Source organism: Phalacrocorax carbo, chromosome 3, assembly GCF_963921805.1.
Source record: "Phalacrocorax carbo chromosome 3, bPhaCar2.1, whole genome shotgun sequence".
Taxonomy (NCBI): domain Eukaryota; kingdom Metazoa; phylum Chordata; class Aves; order Suliformes; family Phalacrocoracidae; genus Phalacrocorax; species Phalacrocorax carbo.
In genome coordinates this window covers 57,605,685-57,627,334 of record NC_087515.1, presented here as the reverse complement: position 1 = coordinate 57,627,334, position 21,650 = coordinate 57,605,685, and the positions used below count along the sequence as shown (strand labels likewise).

At 41.9% G+C, this 21,650-nt stretch overlaps 1 protein-coding gene across 1 annotated transcript; it reads right to left on the bottom strand.

Annotated features, from left to right (window-relative positions):
• Positions 1-1,653: 1,653 nt before the first annotated feature.
• On the bottom strand, positions 1,654-21,467 carry GINM1 (glycosylated integral membrane protein 1). The gene is made up of 8 exons (XM_064447017.1): positions 21,303-21,467; positions 12,190-12,249; positions 11,916-12,012; positions 8,990-9,141; positions 6,849-7,005; positions 5,957-6,087; positions 4,353-4,516; positions 1,654-2,544 (listed from the first exon to the last, which is right to left on the bottom strand). Exons 1-8 carry the CDS (start codon positions 21,399-21,401, stop codon positions 2,436-2,438), a joined length of 969 nt encoding a protein of 322 aa, XP_064303087.1. The 5' UTR covers positions 21,402-21,467; the 3' UTR covers positions 1,654-2,435.
• Positions 21,468-21,650: the final 183 nt, after the last annotated feature.

The following is a 21,650-nucleotide window of genomic DNA, read 5'->3' as shown; positions in this document are numbered from 1 at the left end:
AAGCACTCCTCTGGAAGGCATGAGGCTTTTATGGCTCACAAAACCACGTATGTGGTAAAGCAGAACACTGGTGCGACAACTTTTTAAAACTTAATGGCTCCAGCTCCATAGCACTGACACCATGCAACTGCAACAGCACTGTTTTAGCAACAGCAACTCCTTTATTCAAGATTTGCACTATTTTTAAAATTTAATTTCATTAACCTGATCTTCCGTTGTACTTTGTAGAACACAACACAGAACTAGAGGGTTCCTTAGCTCATGGAAATCGGCCAAGTTGTGAAGCAGTACCAAGACTTTTTCAGGCTTAACCGCTCATTTATTTATGTTGCAGCTGTTCAGAATTGAGTTAAGTCTCCTTGTTGCTGTGCAGGTGCTTGGCTTACAGTTTCATAAGTAGGGATGCAAAGATCACATGCTAACAGCTGCCAAATTTCCAACTGCATTGCAATTCATGCTATGTTCATGCAGCCAGGAGGAACTGTCGTGTGTTGTGTCTAGCCTACTCCTTTTTTGGTCTTTTTTTTTCCTAAGAAGCTAAACTTTAGCCTAGTACATCACTTCTGGTTGAACTATGTTAATGAAGGGGCCCGGGCAATGTTCATAAAGTGGAAAGAACATTAATTTCCACATACGTGGAAGAGGAGTTTGCCTACGACTCTCTGAAGACTTGCTTCGACAGTTCCCCTTGCCTGTGCAGCCACCACGCCTGCGCTAGTGTCTCGGTTTCCCGTTTAGCCGTGGAGGACAACGGCCCCTCTGCCGTGTGTTTTCTTTCTTAATTCAGATGCCGCTGTAGCCCTGCCACCACCTCTGCCTTATGCGGTTACGTTATCATTACAGCGGCTCTCCTGTGGTACGGTCCTGGAAAGCACAGCCTGGGGCTCTGGGGATGTCAGCCACTGCCACTCGTTCCAGCTCAGCAGAGCAGCTGCCTGCCCCAAGTGCTTCATGGCTCCGCACCTGCCTGATGCACCCAGCCTGTCGGGACACGTCCCCCACTTCTACCATCCTTCCTGGGCTGGGGAGCTGGCAAACACTTGGGATCCTCCGCTCTGGTGTCACTGAGCTTGAGGACGTAAATGCAAAGTACAAGCCCACAAGGTGCTAGAACAAAAAATAAAATGTTTAAAAAAAAAAAAGGGAAGTTTGACCTGTGTCCCTGTTACCTTCTGCTGACGTACACCACGCTGCGCTGCTGGGTGGTATTTTTTGTTTTGGGTGTTTCAAGGCAGTGCAGGGTTAGAAGTGTTTCTTTTTCCACTGCAGTGCTGTCAGTTTATTGAGACAACTCTTGAGTTGTTCCTGTCACAGACCAGCTGTAAGGACACAGATCTGAGTAACTCGGAGATCTCGTTAAACTTGTCATAATCTTTTGCTTAAGGAGGGAGGGTGTGTGTGTTGGAAACCCCAGCTTTGCTCCCTCACTATAACAAGTTGAACGCAGATTGTTCTGATCACTCACAATAACTGTGCTCAGTCTAATGCCAGGTAGCTAAGATTCTGGTTTTTTAGCCCATGTCATTCTTCTGGCAAACAAGTTCTGTAAATAAGAAAAGCAAAAAGCTAAAAACCACCATATAGCACCCTGCATCTCCCACACCTGGCAAACTGCTGGCTTATCTAACTATAAAGGCACACATGAACACAGTCTAATAAACAATTTCAATGTTTATTTGAAAAATGTTAACAGTACAAATCAGCACGGGCAGCCTGGGCCTACTTAGCAACAGTAAGCCAGTACTTCTGTAGAATTTTCCTTTTTCTTTTGAGACTTCACACACTACTGCTGTCACAGATAGTAAAAGCACATTGTTTACAAGTGCTAACAATTCTTACGAGTGGAAGGGGCTGCAGAAGTGTAAAGTGCTTGAAATAGAAATCTGCCGTCTTAATTTTTGTTTTGCAGATGTAAGATGTCAAACTGCTTGAGTAACACAAATGTTTGGTAGCGATATTTTCCTCACAAGGCACCTCAACCCTAAGAGACCTGAAGCCAGGTTGGGCAACTTTGTCTAGGCTTGCAGGCACGGCTGATGTTTGTGATAGTCCTTTTCTGAAGAATGCTATCTGGAGACTTCGGGACACCCTGAATTTCACCATCTCGCTAGTCAGGATAGCCGGCCTGGTTTATCTGTGGGCATGAAGGCAGCCAGCATCCTGTCTGAGGTGTGGAGAAGTGACTTCACAGAAGTTAAAACCAATGGTAGCCCTCAGGGTGGAAAGCTGTTCTGAAGCTTCTGAGGAGGCTGCGTGTTTACAGAGAGGCACGGGGAAGTCAGCTTTGGGCATCGGCCTGAGTGTCCCTTTACCAATTAATCAACTGACTCAGTTTTCTTAGTAGGAAACAAACAAGGTATTAAGATCAAGTGCCAAATTTCAGGTCAACTAAAAATTTGTTTTTAAAAAACAGCAACTCCAAAGTAAACACAGTATTAAGTACTTGCTTTCTCATCTAAATTATTTTTCCTGTCTGGAAGATCTGAAGGCAAGCTGATGGTAATCACAGGTACAAAGCTGACTTGATCCAGAAGGAGGATGCCTCTGAAAGGTAAGATTACCTGGCATTAGAAAATTATGTACAAAACAATTTTGTGTTCTAAAGGTTAGATTTATTCTTAAACTCTCCAAACCTAGTTTAGATCAATGCATCAAGTAAGTATTACCCTTATAATGCCTCTTTTATGAAGCTAGATTGAAAACTTGATGGAAAACTGGTTCCAAAATGTGCTAGCTGGGTTGCAGAGGGGTCGCTTCACGCACTTTCTACACCTGAAATATCAGCAGCGTAAGCTCTATAGGCTCAATTTCACAGTAGCCTAAAACTGTCTGCTGTCAGGTGCTACTTTGTCAGGCTCCTGCGCCTAATTGTCTGAGACTAGCTGAAGCCTCTGGTTATATCAGCACGCTGAAGAATGGCATTACAGACTTGAGATGAGGTCCTCACATCTGCAAGAGTGTCCTTCACCAAATGAGACCTTCTACTCATTCTTGCTGGTTTAGACTTTTTACGGAACACTTTATACAGGTAGCAAGAAAATGACTGTAGCTTTTGGGTTTTGTTTTTTTGTGTTGTGGTTTGTTGGTTAGTTGGTTGGTTATTTTTTTTAAAGGCAGGGAGGATGCCCCCTTCCAGTGCTACAATTTCTTGAAATGCTCTGACAAGCCATGCACGAGCCCCACGTTCTCAAACTGGAAGAGAAATGACGGCAGGCTGGTTCCTCTGCTCTGGACAGGCCATCAGGCACTTTGCTGAACTGTTTATGGGGATTAGAATTTCTTTCCTAGTTCTTAGCTCAAAGTTTCACACGTGGCAGTGTTAAGCTACTTACTTCTGGGGGGGGTTACAAAGCATTTCTTCATTTTTTCTGCTCTAAAGAGGTTAGTTACAAGAAGTACTCCAAACTGACAGTGTGCTTTGTGAAATGTCAGGGGAAAGCACAGTTTCTTTTGTTACTGCAGTTTCCAACCTTCTTGATCTTCCAACCCCCCTATTTTTCTAGCTCTGTCAGAAGGAGGAGGCCACTTGTATCCTTGGGTGGATACATAAATTAACCACAGTCGGGGCCATTCAGAAGCACAGCTGGTCAGTTGCATTCGAAGACATCAGCTGTGCTTGCTGCAGGTGGGGAAGCATGCTACACTGTTGGTCACTTCTCCTGAAAGAACACATGGTTCCAAGGGTTAGGTCTTCCAGAACTGACTTGGGTTGCTTTAAATTGCACATGGTTGCCCATTCCAGCGCTAAATCTATCCTGATTTCTTAGCTGCAGTTACTAATTCATCTTTCCACCCCTTGCTTTGAAAGCCTGCTTCTCTGAAAAATATTAGTGTTGCTGGTAATGCACCAAGTGAATAAAGCCACCTGCAGTCAATCATCAACTTTATTCATGACTTTTTGCCACCAATGCTAGCACCCATCGCTATGGCTTGCAAGCTGCCTACGTAGAAGGATTCCTGTACAAATTTGCAAAGCCGAATTTGAGGCCTTTCGTAACCACTGTAACTCCAACACAGCAGGAGCATGAAACAATTTAGAGTTGTTGGAACTGATCTGCTCTAGTCTCTGCCCTCCTCTCGCAGAGCTATGTTAATGGTGTCACACAATGTAGTCCTTAGAAGACTTGATAAAAATTTGGCAGTAAGCCAGGCAAGCTAAAGATGTGAAAGATTTTCCCATGTTCCTCTGAAATGCCTGTGTGTCAAAAGGTCACTCAGAATGGAAAGTTACTGGCAGCCTTCTCACTGAATTGTTGCCATCATCTTCCTACAGGACGGGGCTGCTTCTTGAAAGACTTTTTAGTTAATGTTTTGCTTCCATCAGAGAAAAAAAAAAAGCAAAAGTTACTTACTTGTTTTCACAGGAAGGGAAAATCACCTTTAAGACCTTGAGAATAAGAGCTGCTCCAACAACTCCAACTGCAATGACCTCCATCAGACTAAAGAAGATGGGTAAAGATCGAAACCAGAATCTGCACAACCCTTTTCTCAGGTCTTCTATCCACTGGCACATCACCTACAACCAAACAGGTAAAGATAAAAAGATAGGTTGCAAAACATAGCAAGTGCAGTTTTTGTAGCTACTGGTGAATCCCATTACACGGTGATAGCTTTACTTAAATATAGGTATGCTTAAGCATACGTAAAAGCAGGATGGAATTGGCTGGGGACTCAGACCTCTTTCTTTCTCAAAGTTTGAAAAATTTAGTTCTCCGCTCATCCTGGCAGAGTTCCCTGAAAGGAAAGGCCACTTTGGAGAACAAAGGACACTCAAACAGAGCAGGTGAAGGGTGAGCTATTTGGCCTAGTCGTAGAGAAGCTATGATACCATGGCAGTGTACAGCAGGGAAGGGGTTACTGGCAGCCCAGGAGAGGGGTAGCACCTTCTCTAGCCTATCTGTGACTTTCAGCTTACTATTTTAGCCCTCCTCTCTCAGGAGTAGGTTATGAAGTGTTTCTTTCAGCCTCAGAGGAAGCCATCAAGCCTAGCCTTACCTAATCTGGAACTGAAATTTCTCAAGCTGTGACTGTGTTTCTTACCAGCAGGTGAGACCAACGGCCCATCTCCTGGAGGGGTAAGTGCTGAAGCACAGTCAGAAAAAACTGACATAATTTAAAGCTAAACAACATTTAATATTGTTATAAATGTTTTGCTTGGTATGATGTAAATATCACAACTCCCTGTCATGAAGTATCTCTGAGGTCAGAACGTTGCAGGATTTAGAAACCTGTTTGATTCCTACTGGAGTTTTTTAACTCCAACAATTTCTCACTGCTAAGGGGTAATTTAGGAAGTTTTTAAAGTTTCCTAGAGCGTGTCTGTTAAAGTCTGTTGTTCGTATTGGTTGGCTGTGGGGATTTCTTGGACTTCTGTGGAAGTCAGTTACTCTCAGATATACATCACCCAATAGAAAATCCCGGTCTTTAACAAATATAAAGCAGCATAACAGTACTCTGAGAAGTCAGTACTAGGTTAAGTAGGAATGACAATTCTCCCTTGCAGAAATTAGTTATTACAGGCTATGTTGCCTTTTTTTTCCCCCAAATTAAAAATAAAGGACCAAAGACAAAGGCCTAAGAATGTTATATACTTTTTTATCATCTACAAATGGATGTTGTGGTTGGTCTTTACATGAGGAAAACCCACTATCTGAATCCTAACAATGCTATGTTTGTTTGGTTTTGTCCTGTAAACATCCACATGTGTTTCTGTAGACAATACTAAAAATGGGGAAGGAAGTAAGTTTATTCCCTCAAACTATAACATGGAGTAACATTCAGCTCTAACTGCAGCATGTTACTACAACTTTTCCTCCTAGAAATGCCACCAAGCTGTATGCATTTCATCTCTGGAGAAACAGGGAAAAAAACAGAGGGAGGGGAAAAAAACTGCTTCTCCTTTTTAGGCCAGTCTTTAAAGGTATATACTAACAAGTCAAACAAACAACAAAGTTACCTTGTAAGAAGATGGCGGCTCTATCCTAAGAGGGGTCTCTGGTAACTTGCCAGGTAATGTCTCTTCATCTACTGTAGTTTCTACTTGCCGGATGAGGTACTGACTGGTAGTTTGCAATGGATCTTGAACATCTGAAGAAGAAAAGCTAGATTTAGAGGGGGGCTTGCTTTTTATTTGACTCGCTATTCAGAAAAACAGATGTACTGTATTTCTCTACGTACGGTATGGTTCTCACACATTTACAGCAAGAACACAGAAGGCTGATTTTTTTTTTACTTGAGTAGTGAACTTGATAAGAAGCAGAAGCAGTGTTACAGTGCAGCCTTTAGCTGTGCCCTTAGCTGTAAATTTCAGCTGTTGCCAGATTAAAAGATGATGAACTAGATCAAAATATTCATCCTCGATATGAAACCCTTGAGAGTTTTTGATTAAACAAAACTGAAATAAGATTAAGGCATCAAATAACTTCTCGTGCTTTTAAGTTATTCAAGCTTAATAACATAAAACTATTCTCTGGTTTGGAAGTGACCCAGACAGGTATTTCCTCTCCAGTTTTCTCTTTCATTCTCAGGAAAAAGGGGGAGCTTTAGAGAAACTTCCATCATAGCACTGAGAGAAAAATTTACTCCTGTGAGATGTCTGGGTTGCAGATTGTCAAGTACCAAGTGCTGCAAAGGAGAACAGATTTGAAAAGAAACAAACAAAATACCTAGAATGTAGAAGAGTTTAAAAAAAAAAAAACCAACCAAACCACACAAAACAAAATACTTCCCTGTTAATGAAGAAACTGTTTCACTATGTAAAACACAGGAATAATGATGTTCTTTCACCCTTGTAAAGCAGAACATCAACTATGGATAAAAAAATATTATATAAAAGCTAAGAGGGATACCTTTTCCTGAGAGGTTGGGAAGTGTAAATAACATGTCGTTGTCCCGTGGGATGGAATACAGCATGCTCTCTTTCAAAGGGACAGTGTAGTTTGAATGTCTAAGTACTCTCAGGTCCTTTACCAAAATATCTATTTCTGTTACTTCTTCCTGCTGAACCTACAAGAGATGCAAACATGTGGATATTAACAAGTTTAAAGTAAGAGAGAAGTAGGCTGGCAGAGAAAACCAATACATCACAGGAAACTCCAGGCCATTAAGATTTAGGCAGGGATGTTATAACATGAATTAGTAGTCTTTGGTTTTGCTTACCACACTTCTATAGGCTATACCACATTAGAAAATACGCTGAACAGACCAGGTTTCTCTCTCCCTGCAAAAGCATGTCGTAGTCACTCCATGGGCTTTTAACCAAGTCTTACATAGCTCATGATCCTCTTTCAGGGAGGCATTTTAGGGCCTGGAAAACTCAAGTACTTAGTGAAAAGAGCACTTGCAAACAGTGCAAGTGTTGCTGAGGCAAGACTGACACTTCTGCTTTTGCAGTAATGTTGCTTTTTTTTCAATACCGAAAGAATAGTTTACTTCCCACTCTTCCTGTGATGCACTGGACCCATTTCACTTAATAATCACTGCAAGCATTGCTTACATAGAACTCATTCAGCATAACTCCTACTAACATCAATAACTGCATTGTGAGGCCAGGAACTGACAGAAATCCAGAGTGTCTGTGGTAATAACTGTAACTGCTATATAGAAATATAACTAATAAAAGAGGAATGCAGCATGTGATACAGTTTTACTCATGCTTTCAGAGCTGCGGGCCATCCAAGGGTCTCCTTTTGCTTCAAACAGGCACAGAACAATGCAATGAAACAGATGAGAGTTACTGTCAGCTGGTAACTATTGAGAAGGTTTGAAAGCTTTTGACTTAAAGGAACAATTAAGGAAACAGCATTAGCTTTCTGCTTGTTCTTACCAGGTCCTTATGAAAAACTGAAATGCATTGTGATATCTAGTTTGAAATCTGAAATGCAACACCACTGTTGTCTAACAACTGAACCAAACCAGGGTACATTAGCTTCCTAACAGCGGGATAAACGCATCATTAGAAAAGCTTCAACCTCTCGGTGGGATTTTTCATTAACAGAGCAAAATTTTGCCATGATGCAGATCCATTGCTGAGCATACAATTAATCAAGGATCAATGCTATTGTCACCATTCTCCTTTAAAAAAAAAAAAAAAAGGCAGCAGAACATTAGCCAGCTTCAGAAGCACCTGGCCACATATAAGATGCAGTTGCTGGCTTCAGCAGCTGTGTCTTCTCTCCAGAACTTCTCTGGTTGGAAGAATAACTACAGCTTATAGGTGATTGAGACCTCAGTTCTGCACATTTCAGTCTCAGCTAGAATCGTAGTCACTCACATTCATTGGTATTCTGCAAATACAGTTAGAATTTGGGGATTTTTTTTTCTTCTGTTAATCTCAAAATCCATGTTCATTATCAAGATTTTTATGCAAATTAATTCATTATCTTACATGTGAAATATTCTAAGACTAAGCTTTGTCTTTGTCTAAGACTCAGGTGTTGTGGGCTTTCACAACAAGCCCACCTGCCATAAGAGTTTGCTGCTGCAAGCTGTTTCCTGTGCTACATGCTTGAAATGCTTTGTTAGCTTTGAATAAACAACGGTGAAAACCTCAGGGCTCAGAACAAGCCCATGCCCCTTGTATTTATTCTGTACATTATTTTGTAAATGAAGTATTGCTGTGAGCCTGACTTTGCTTGCATAAATGCATGTGTTGAAAAAGCATGTGACAGTTAATGACGTTCTAATAAACTACTAGGGAAAGTCATCTAGCACTTAATGCTTCTATTCGTATTTTAATAATTAAAACTTGAAGTGTCCTCATGAAACACCCCTGTTACTATTCAGACAACTTAGGCTGGTGTTACCTCCCTTGGTACCGTTCTAACTAGTATTAGATTATGTACTTTGTGCTCTAGCTACCAGCCAGACACCTGTAGTCCTTTTAGTCTTTGGTAACTACTTGCACCTCCTAAATTGAAAACAGGCAGAATGCTGGAGTTTTGGGGTTTTTTGGGGGATGTTTTTGTTGTTGTTGTTTTTATTTTTTTACCTGTTTTCCATCAATTTCTGTCACTTCTTCCTGAATGACAATCAGCTGCAAATCAGAACTGGATGCCAAAGGCCACTCGTGAACCATGATGCGAACACTGACGGTTCCCAGGCGCTGCTGATCTGCTAAGTTGTCTGAGTTTCTGTTCTCCACTGTTAACACACAATATCACAGTTTTCAAAGAGAAACCACCCCAACCAGAAAGCCGTATACAACCACGGGGCGAACAGTTGCAACTCTGACATAGATGCCTTTGCACACGTAGCATCTGAATGGGAAAGTCATTACAACTACAGAGGACCACTAGCATCAAACCAGAGATGTCTGAACAGTTGCATGGAAGTCTGTACTATGCTGATGTCCTTAACACTTCCAGTAACTGCTGTTATAAGCAGTAGTAATCTGGGCAACAGGTAAAACAGATGCCATGATTTTTGACCAGTATATCACCAACGCAAACTCGTGGCAGGTCTCATGATATAACACAGCAGACAACTGCAGTGCTGTACAATCCCCAGACTGAGGGAGCTTGCAAACTGTGTTGCATACCTGCCTTTGTGGTTTGCATTTAAGCACTTAAAGCAGCAGTCATCTTTTAGTTGTCCAAAGTTCATGAGAGTAATGCCACAGCCTAGCCAGCCACCTGTGTAAACGTTTTGATTTGCACAAGATTCCCCTTCCTCTCAATACAGAAACAAATAGCTTTTCCACACATGGTGCATACACTGCTCAAGACGAGTGTCAGTCTCCTCATGCATGTTTTCTCTCCCCCCCCGTCCTGTTTTCAGTTGTGACCATGACACCTCAAACTCTCTTCATACCCAAAAGCTTTCAGCTATTTCAACAACCTAATATTCCACAAGTACACAGAGAACTGCCTTTCTACCCTCAGTATTTTTGCAGAGTTAGTACCCTTTTCCCAGCTACCACACCTCTACTACAGGTGAGGGCACACTAGAACTGAAGCGCTGCAGAAGCGTGAGAGCGGAGGTGACCGAGCTGGCCAGCATGCAGACAGCAAAGGCACATGAACTGAGATGGTTTCCAGCCACTAGTGCTGTGTGTCACATGCAGTGCCGACCCTAAGATGCGACCTGGCGGAATGTCGGACTAGCGTCTTTCCAGTTACACAGTAACAACGCAGCGTGTTCATTACTTTTATGCAATGGCCCATTTCCTCATAAAGCTACTTTGATTATTTTAAAGGTCGAAAAATACTTTTTAGGCATTGTTTAGCAATATCTTCCATGGCGAAAATAAGTAGCAAAAGGAGAGAAAGAGGTTAGAGAGAAAAAGAAAGGTTCCCTCTAAGTGTGAGCCAGAGCACTAACCTGGTTGCCGAATGACTTCTGACTTACATTAAAGGACCTAAACCTGAAAGACACCAAGTAGCTGTAGCTCCCTCTGGTCCCAACCTTTCATGTGTCAGGCTGCTCAATCCCCACTGCATTCAACAGGAGTGAAAGAGACTCATGCTTCCAAAATTGACATTTGTGGGAACTTCAAGTGGGATATAGGCATGATCTGACAACGGTGTCAAGACAATACCATTCAGGAGACTTGGTCTCTACTCTCATATTCAGAAGCATGAATATTTGGCTTAAGTTTGGTTTTTACATATGTTCAGGAGTATTTTCCCCTCTGTTAACAGATAATAAGTATCTCGATATTCCTTTAGCATTTTACAAACATTATCTGAATCTGTCATTGAGGATTTAGTAAGTAAATAGTACAGACATTACTTTACAGATAACAGAGAGAGGTTCTGTGCTGAGGACTGAGACCCAAACATGGATATTGAGAGTTCCAGGTTCCTAGCTCCCAGGTCAAATCAGTATTTTTCTCACTGTTTAAGATTCATGTTCATAACTGTAGTCACTCCAAGCTATACAATTTGGGAAATGAATAGGAACTATTATAGAGTGCTCAGTATCCCTCAGAATTAGTCAATAAAATCACATCTGTTTTTCTGGAGTCAATGATCTTGCTGGTAAATTATATTTTGCCATGGTTTTACTACCCTAAAATAGAAAAAAAAAAAAAAGAACCTAACTGTCCCAGAAAGAAATTAATTACTGCTCTCTCTCTCCAGAAGAGAAATAGTGTCAAATTAATTATTGATCACGCTTGGAAAGGAAGGGTTCAACAAACAAGGTCATAGCTCAGAGAAGCCATTTAGAAAAAGCATTAGTGCTTTCTGAGTAAATATCTGATTGTAAGGAGAGGATGACCTCAGAAACCAAGCTAGAGACTGACTGCACCTGATCAACCTTAAATCAAATGAGCATAATGGCCCTTGTTTAATTAATTATACAGCATACTCTGTGTATCTCAAAAAAAAGTCACAGTACTTTCTGGTCTTTCACAAAAGGTGTAGCATTAAATCACTGGAAAAGCCAGCAGTTTCAAGATAATTCAAAGTCATTAACCACTGCAGGACGCTAGGAGAACAGCAGTATTTGTGCTGTAATACCCTATCCAGCAGAAGTTTGTTCATCCGACAGACACAGAAATGAGATAATTAAAAGATCTTCCTAACAATAATTCATGTTTTTGTTACTGAATATCTTTTTGGATATATGCCAACCAATGTAGGGACACAGCCATTAGCAGGGTGGAGTTGCATCCTTCTGTTTACATTGACTAGCCTGTAGTGCAAAACATTCTTTTGAAAAGATAGGCAGAGTCTGGGTTTCAGATTAGACCATTTACATGTGACTTGAAAACAAGGCAGTAAGATTCCCCCCCCCCCCCATTTTAGTAGCAAAATTATCCTACCTAGGGAAATTATTTGCTTCTACAACACTCAGGTTTGCAGGGTACGAGAACATGTGGTCATTGTAAGCTCTGGTTATTAAGTAACAGGGAAGGCAAATACTCCCAGGGGGATGGGGCAAAAAAAAAAAAAGAAAGAGAGAATACTCACATATTACTGTTTGACATGTTATGTGGGCAACCCCGCTTTTCATAGGAAAATCATTTAGGTATACCTGTCCGTTAACATAGGTGATATTAAAAACAACCTGAAAGACAGACAGACAGAACGAGCATGAGGTTCCTGGCCCTGTGCTACAATTCTGTTCTCCAAGGAACACGCTTCATACTGACTGACGTGAGACAAAACAAGATATTTGTATCCACACGCAGACTTTGTTTCACTGCATATTAATTCACTGAATAAATAGAAAAACTGGACAAACCTGTCCTTTGTGAAATTCTCCATTGGTTTTCAACATCATAACATTGACTCTGACCGTTTCCTGGAAAACAACAGTGAGAAGAGACGTAAGTTGCTGAGGAAACACACAAGCCACTGCAGGCCACAGGCAGCTTTCACACATTGTCCTGACAGAACGACAACGTACAGTCCCTAGAGCATGTTCCCAGGCTTTCTATCCAGCAGACAGAAGAAAAAGGAGTATGCTTACTTTTTTCACATAAGGGTGGGGTTGGGTTTTTTTTCCTCTATTTTTAATAAAGAGGATTGATGAGAAAGAATGACAGCTGCATGCCCTTACGTATAAAGGTTTTTTTTAAGATAAAGTAATAATAATCAAGATAAATTCTCAGGATAACATGCGTCACATGGATATAATGGAAAAGAAGTCTCATTAGCTGAAAAATAATAGACAATACAAGGTAAAAATCAGATTCCCTGTAAATGTTTTTAAGCGCTCCACTTAGCCTTCAAGGTGAAGTATAATTTAATACACATTAGCCTATACTAAAGAATACTTAGGTTTTTTCAGTGTCAGCAGTAATGCCATTTCTTTTCTTTGGTTATCATTCCCAAATTATGCCACATGGGACACCTCCAAACTCACAGTTAATGGGGATTTGCTTCCTTCTTTTAAACCCTAATTGCTGTGATTTATCAACTCACTCATTCTGTCCTCTCATTTCACCCTTGTAATTTCAGGGGCCCTTTTGCAGATGGGACCTTAAATATCCCAGGCCAGCCCCTGAAAAAACCTACAGACAAAAGCCAAACCTCTCTTGGACATAGTCAACAGTAATGACTGCGACACTGCTTTCCTGAGTCACCTCTTCAAAAATAATGTTAAGCTCCTTATTTGCCTTTTGGGAGCCTTAAATTATTCTAATCACATTTCATGTTTCTCTGGAAAGCTTCTCCATACCTTCAGCGTCTTCTTTAGCTCTGTGTTTAAGTCATGGTTTCACAACTAACAACTAAAAAGTGAGTCATAGAACTAGTCTCAATAGAAAGTTGAACTGGCCCAGAATTTAAAATAACTTTAAAAAAAATTAAATACATAAAAAGGCTTTTTGTTCGGGATTTTTGTAAGACACTACATTTTCAGGCAGGAAACACTTGAAATATACAATACCGAGAACAACATTGTCACAATTCACGAACAGAGAGCTTCTAAAGTGTGACTGTAATGTAAAAAATTCCTTAGAACAGGTGTTAATCAGTATACACAGGTATCCAGGATTACCAAAAACTGAAAAACAACGTCTAACTCTGATTCAGCAGAAATCTGGCATCGTGAGAAGCATGGTTTAAAATCTAACACAGATAACCCTTTGGTTGGAAATGGCTTGTTATTGATGTTTCAGATGCATTTCTCAAATCAGTAGGGAAACTCTCTGGCCCCTGAGACCAAACAGAAATCTCTTTCTCAATGCCCTTTCTAGGAAACAGGTGTTTATACTGACTTTTCTTCAAAAGTTAAATCCTAGCTATTCAAAGGAAATGAAAACTACGAATTTACTTAGAGAACTGGAAGTCTATTCCTGAAAATATAAACCAAATCAATATTATAATCATAGGATTATGATTCTGACATCCTGTAAATTCCTCAAACCACTTATTTTCTTCTCAGATTTAAGAATTCTGTATATTACAAGAAACCCACTGAACTTTTAGCTCTTTATCTAGCATTCAGAGCTCTACTTCTTCTACACCCTTAAACTGCTTAACAGATTACCAAAACATTGTGTCATGACTTCCCAGGTTTTTCTGTTTTCTGGGAATTCAAAGGGCCCAAAAGATGGATTTTCCAAGTCTTAATATTCTTTCAGTTTCTAAGCCTCACATGAAATTTTAGTTTCTTTACACAGAAAGCATTTTGCAATCTTTTTTCAACATCTACAAAGTGACTCACTGAGATTATAAGAAAAAGGAAATGACTGATAGCCTCTAACTGCTGAAAAAAGTTAAATTCCCCCTAGAAATTTTTTAATCAGATGCTTTATTTGAAAATGAAAGGCATGGGGCAAGATAGGTGTGTTCAAGAATTGAGCATTAAATGTACGAAGCAAGCTAGATGTGCAATGATTCATTTTCTTCATAACAGCTGTCAATTCTGTTGATGTAATATCCACAAGCACAGTCATGAGTTCTGGTACATACTTAAAACTTGCACTTGAAGAACATACTACATATTTAAGAAATTACAATATTTCAGTGGGTCAATTCCATGTTGTCAAAGTTACAAAACATAGACCACAGCATGCAGACAAATAAGACAGCTTAAGAGCTTGCTGCCTCTGCCACTAAACGAGGCAGTGTAGATCTCCTGCACATCATCCTTCCCTTTCATTTATGCCAAGCCAGTGAGCCAACTTAGCTCATTAAATCATGAGGAAAACTTTCCTCTTTTTTGACAGACTCTTTTTCTGTCAGTTCAACAAGCAAAGAGCCAGACAAGCAAGAGAGATGCCAGCATGCAGCTGGGAGGAAGGAGCTCGGCTACTTGCTCTGACAGCCCCAGGCTGTTGGATTGGGCCCGCTGTGCAGTCTGCCTCTCCTCACAGCATCTCCCTCTAATCAGAGGCAAGGTGATGGGCCATCCTCTGCACAGCACAGGTTCATAAAGCTGCTCTGTAACTTAGAGCAATGATTAATACTCCAGTACAGCAGCTACACCATGACCCCTGCAATTTTGTATTCACAAGCAATGGAGAACTCATATTCTTGCCATTCCTGTGACCAGCCTGCTCACATCCAGATCCAACAAATTCTTCTACTCATGACTTCGCATGTTCTGTACATCCATTCTCCTGAGTCATCATATGTTCTTGTTTTGCCTCTTCACTAAGTAGGCTCAAAGATTTGGTGCCAGTCTTGCTAAGAAATATTTTACATAGATCTCAAAGTTTTGGTGCTAACAAATAATCAGTTTTCAATTGTTCTTGCTCCAAACATTCCCAAACTGATACAGAAACATCTCGAGGACCAGAGGAAGACTAACTTTTCCAGAGTAAGAATCAACTACATTGATGTCATTCCTGACAGATGTTAATTTATCTTATTCTTAAAGCTCTCCAGGGACATAAAAAAATGTCATACTTTCCTCAACTACTATTTAGTGCTCAGCTAGCTTTAACATTAGAAGTTTTCCTCATGGCTAACCTGAAGCTCTCTTGCTGCAATTTAAGAACAGGTCATTCGTTACTCTTTACAATATCTTCCCATGGAAAATAACAGTCCTCCAGCTAAGTCTTCCTCATTTTATGCTAATAAAATCAGCTCACATAATCCTTGCTTGGAGGCGAGTTCCTCACTGCTGTCCTCCCATGGCTTCCCACTGGTCCTGCAGTGCTGCACACAAAACTCAATGGGTCCTGCTGTTGCCAATCTTCCTGACACTACACACCTCATACCAAAATCTACACATGGGAAAGAACCACAAGATGCCTGCCAAACACAATGAAAACCCAGGCAGGAAGGCTGGGGAAAAGATTATTGCGAGCAGTTCCCAGGAGAGCAGAGCGCTATCCCAACTGGCCCACCTTCCCCCACAGCAGGGAACGGGTGATGCACAGCACTCCCGCTGTTAACACAACCCCAGCTGGTACCCCGTCCATATCTGCTTGTGAATAAGTGCTCAAGAGCCATACATTGTTAACGCTTGCAAACTGGGAGGGAAACAGACCGGGCAGGCCAATAGCACTTGTACCACGCTTTCACGATGGAATGCCTGGCCTGACAAGCCATACCTGCTAGCAAGTGCTCCAGTGATAACTCAAATACCCATCTTTCCAATCCTAGGCGTGAAGACTCACAGATTATGAAACTTCCTTTCATTTCAACAGATAAAATATTTTTTTATGTTACCATAACAAAACTTACTACTTAGGGAAAAAAAGAAGTGTTTTATAGATATGTGTTATGGCTATATACGTCAGTACTAAGGGACGTAAATAACCCCACATCACTTATTTTGCACATCAAAAGCCTAGTAAGCCAATCCTGTAGTAATGAAGACACTGAGAGCAGGACATGGGTTCTCTGCAGTAATCCATAATATCACAGTGGCAAGTTCTGGAGAAGCCTGAACTGTGAGCATAAAACTTGTTTGTATAATACACTTTTCAGTATTAACAATACCGTGGAAGTTCACATAAATTTCAGACAGTCTTGTAATTTGAAAGGTCCTGAATTCAATCAAAGGACAGCCCCAAGAAGCAACTCCTAGGAATCAGGTTGTGCTTTCGGCTTACCATTGACGGCCATTCCATCATTCACAGCACCTTATCCCTTCCTGTGCTGGTGAACGCCTTCACACAAAACTCCCCAATTTACACTGAAAATGGTCCCACCATTCTTAATGCTGTTATAGGATGTAGATGTCTCTCATGAGTTTTCCTACGATTGCTCATCACAGTCTTAGGCCTCCAGCAGTGATATTTACAGTGGTAAAGGCCACAGTATCTGTAAAGAGGACAGCACTTATACCACAAATGCATGCTGTTCTGCTCTAGGACAGCTAGGCAACAGCAGTAACAGTGTGGTGACATACATTACCACTGAACTAGTGAATTTCTGTGAACTTGGATCAACAGATCCATGTGCTGCAACAGAACGCAGGAATTGTAACTGGGGCAGCATAATGACAGTAGGAGCAGAAGAGCAAGATGGGGAAAAGATGGCAGCAAAGAATATAAAGCGTCTGGCATAAATTAAAAGGGAATACTCATTAATCCTTAAAGACTCCCCATACCAATGCCACACAAATCTACAGAGAACATTTCACCTAATCTTAGCCTTTTATGAAAAATGCTACACAAAACAAAGCTGTTGTGTCTAATAATGCAAGAAGCTCAAACAGATCTGATTACAGAATCACTGAAGACCTTCTTCTGTGGGCAGTGGGTACCTGATACCGGGTGCACCATACAGTTTCTCCCAGTACAGGGTTGTTAAGTTCTACACAGCTGCATTAGTCACATAAACCCAATGTCGATCCAGCTGCTAGCAGCCAACCCACTTAAAGCACAGCTGTTCTCTACTGAGGCTCTCCGAACAAGGCTCCTTCTGCACTTAGGCGGCCTGTGGGAAGCAGAGAGGGCAGCACTAGGAACAGATGGCATAGTGCCTTGCAAGATGGCCAGCTGTACAGAGACTTGGAAGGCAGACAATCCCCTCGCAGCGATTACACAGGCACTATTGGGATATCCTGTCTGCGATAGGAAAGCATGAAGTCCCATGAAGGTTGCCAAACAGATAAGAAATTGACAAAGTTGATAACTTGTGTCTAAATTTTAGAAGAGATTATGGGCAACAAAATGTTCAAACAGACAAACAAAACTACCAACCAAATTCATACCATTTGAGTCCTGGCACTCATATGGATAACTGGCTCCAAATAGTGTAACTGCATATTTGCAGGGCTCTGTGATCTGTGCTTTTCATAACTCTTTCATCAGACTCGAAACAAAGCTATGTTGTAGGATAAGACTTAACTGCAACCAGGCATAACTGAGTTATGAAATAATCATGGTACAAGTTTGACTTGACAAGTTTGCAGGATGATTAGTCCCTCATATTTTACAAAACTTTAGTATAAAATCTTCTCCAATAACGTTTGGCTTTACTAAACTACATGACAATGTTTAGGGTAAGATAATGAAATCCAGTATTTGCTTAAGTAACTAAAACTGAGCTATTTTTGTTAATATAAAAATCTAACACAATGTTTTTCCTTTACTTTTCTGAACAAGCACACTTACATTCCTTCCTTGCTTTGTGATGATTCTTAGTATAATATTGCTTATACTTTCCTTTGCCCTACATATGTTGCTAGAATTAATTGCCTTTGCTTTCTCCCTATTAAATCAACTCATACTATGAATATTTTATCAGGAGTTTTAAAGGTGAATACTTAGTCTCACATCACCGGGACATGGTTGCATCATACTGCTTTAATTTAATCAAATATACATGGAAAGATGATGTCAGATCTTTTAAGCATAAAGTTCAGAACAGGCACCAGGCTGTTAATAGAGAAACTGGCATAAAGTAATGAAAGAAACATTTTGGGCTGTCACTATTGGCAAGTTTCTTCTTTTATTAAAATACATTACACCCACTGCGTACATACGCAAACAGTTGATGTAGTGAAGATTACTTTCTTCTGTTGTGAAATAATTAATCCACACAGAGGTTTCTTGCAGCCAACAAATAATTTGAAAACAATGTTTTTCAGGCAACTAAACTAAAATAAAGAAGTCTGACAGGCAAAGTAAGCCATTTAGAAAGGATACTGCTAAACCTAAATTAGCAAGAGGCAAACAGAATAAGCAAGCAACATAGCACGAGCATTCAGCCCACTGTGCTTTTAGCCAGTTCCTGTCAGCACATTAGAAAAATACTCTAAAACACAAAACCTAACTCTTGACCTTATACCAGAAAAAACGTTACTTTAATGCGAAGGTTGGTTGTCTTGTTGCATCATTCCTTACCTTTTTAAAAAAAACAACTTTGTCTAATATCAATCAATCTGTAATCCGGTTTTGCTCATCCAAATTTCAGGAGGAGAAATGAAAATTAGAACACACATGCTAATGTTTAAAAAAAAAAACTCCAGATTGCAAAACAGCTTATTTAAGAAATGACAAGTATTACACAACAATGGAGGCATTTGCATTCCGGAGCTGAACAAAAGCGTTTCAGCCTTACAAACTGTTATTCCAATGTTTCAAGGTTTTTCCTCAGTCCCTCCATTATGGTTTCTGTAACATCATGGCCATCAACTTGGAGGTAAACTTTAATACCACGTACAAGAATTACAAAAAGTGAAGCTATCAGTAGCATGCTGCCAGTGGGCTCACAGAACTGCAGAGGGCATAGCCATGGTACCCAGTCAAAGAAAAGCTGAACGTATTGTATGCTGCCTGTTCCTAATCAGTCTGCAGTCCCAAGCCATTCTGAGGGAAGACCACAATTACTCTGACCCATCGCCCACTGTTGTTAAGCTCGTGGCTTCTGAAGCCAACCCAACAGTGTAGCATTCGCGCTCTGCCTATTCCCACTGCCTAGGTGCTTCTGTTCCTATCAGGCCATCATAAAACAGCTCATGCTGAAAAGCCAGCAATTGTTCTACTCAAAAACTTCTTGAGATGCGTTGTTCCTTTTACATTAAAAATGATCCTGTATGTACAAAAATAAATAGTGCAGGAGGAAACGCAAGTTTTTATTTTTTTGAGATTTAAAAAGAAAAAATACTGAAGTAAAAATGTATATGTTCCCTTTTTTTGACTCTTAAAAGAGCTTTTCTGCATATACTTACACCACCGCACCAGTATGAAACTAAAAAAGAGCAGACACTTTCAACTAGCAAAAACCGAGCTGACAGACCACCTAGGCAGTACGGCACAAATGGAAAACTCAACCCACAAACAGCACAGCTACGCCCATAAGGCATTACACCCCAGTTACGAAGTGAAGCCCTATTAGCAGGCTAAAACACAGCTATTCTGTTTCTGACCCCAAGCTGGTTTCCATGGGACCTGCTCCAGAACCCCCATGCTGCCCTCACTCATGCTTTCAGATCCAAAGATAGCATGTGCAGATGTGCCTCCACGTCTTGTACAATTGCCAGCTGTGACAAACAATTTTAATGCTATTAAGTCAAAGTTTTGTTGTGAAAGTGGGATAGTTTCTAGGGAGAAGGTATATATTCCATTGTCACTTCATGTGTCTTGTGGCAAATTCAAGCTAGCGCTCCCTTTGTCAGAGGGATAAGCATTAGAACCTGAGGACCAAGGTCTCTCTGCTCTCTTTAGAGCACCTGACTTCAAGCACACATGCACTTTTAGAGGTGTCTGAACATCTAGATCCTCATTTTGAAATCAGAGCTAAGCAGATCTCTCTTCAAATGATCACCCAGAGAAGCAGAAACCAGGAAGTAAGCCCAGGAATCTTGCTTTGCTGCACAGGATGTGCCAGTGCAGGGCCTCTGTCAGGCTTTCTTGGAAAGGTTTTACTTAAATGAAAAAAAAAACCCAACAACCAAACCAAAAAAACCCCAACAAAGCAAACCCCAAAACAATCCCAAACTGTGGAGGGAAAAAACTGTAATAAATTTAATCCTGTGACAGCAAGTTCGCATTGGCTAGAAAAGTGCCTACAAACCGAACATAGCTCTTCCCTCTTTGCGATCTCATACTTTGGAGATCATGGTTACAACAATTAGAGGATGTATTTAGTCATCATTCAAGTACAGACAGAAGTACCCAGTTGTCTTCTGTAATTCTAGAGGTCAAAGCTCACCGGTGCCATGGCACATCTTTTTATTCTCACTGAGAAGATCTCCTAAGTAGTACCCAAAAAACCACTTCTACTCTTTAAAAAGCCACCAAATTTAATTTTAAACTAATCTTAGCAAGGTACAGCATAGGTACTGGAATGGAAAAGCAGACAGCCCGATGCCCTGTAATATACCAATGCATCGAAAACCTTTTCTTGGTTCAAGAGTACAGAAACCACTAGGAGCAAACGTGGACCTAATGCACTGCCTACTTCTATAGCACTGAACCATCAAAATGCGGGCAGACAAGCAGAAAAATACAACCTAAATACATCTATATTGGACAGATGTCACTCTCTCCCCCCTCAACCTGTCAGATATTTATGTCAGCGTATCAAATCCTATATAAATGAATCATTACAGGCAGAAGGGAAACATTACACGCACGGTAACCCAGGTTGTGGCAGACGCATAATTTTGTCCCTTTATACCATTTTTGTCCATTTTAGACCGAAACCTGCTTGAGCAGCGTATCAAGCACTGTGAGTAGGACAGCAGCCCTTCGGCTGCCCAGCGCCCCAGCCGGACCCCCGGCACACCGCCCGTCGGTGCCGCCCTCCCCCCTGCCGCCGCCGCCGCCGCCGCCGCCCGCCCGGCCCTGCCCGCCCGCGGCCGAGGCCGTCGCGGCCGCTGCGGTGAGGGGACGCCCGCGCCGCCGCCCTGGCGGGGTCTCGCTGGCCCCTCGGGGGCGGAGGGACAGCGGCTGGGACCGGCCCCGGCCCCGGCCCCGGCCCCGGCCCCGGCCCCGTCAGTACCTGGCCCAGCTGCAGCGGCGCGGCCGGGCCCAGCAGCGCGGCAGCCAGCGACAGCAGCGACAGCAGCGACAGCTCCCGCCGTCCCAGCGCCGCCTCCATCTTGCGATCCGGGAATTAAAACAAAGTGAAACATCAACAAGCGGCGGCGGCGGCAGGGGCGGGGCGGGGCGGGGCGGGGCCGGGCCGGGAGGAAGCGGGGGAGGCGGCGGGAGGGGGCCGGGCGGGAGGGCGGGAGCGCCGGGGGCCTGCGGCAGGCCGCCTCCCTCCTTAACCCCCGCGGGCGGGCCGGGGCGCAGCCGCCCGGCCCTCGCACCAGCTTTTCGGCTGGAAAGGGCCGCGCCACCCTGC

Coding starts and splice junctions, on each gene's coding strand:
- GINM1 (XM_064447017.1), bottom strand. CDS start 21,401: ATGGAGGCGGCGCTGGGACGGCGGGAGCTGTCGCTGCTGTCGCTGCTG. Junction 12,013..12,189: donor GAGAATTTCACAAAGGACAG/GTTTGTCCAGTT, acceptor TCTGTCTTTCAG/GTTGTTTTTAATATCACCTA. Junction 9,142..11,915: donor AACATGTCAAACAGTAATAT/GTGAGTATTCTC, acceptor GTGTGTTAACAG/TGGAGAACAGAAACTCAGAC.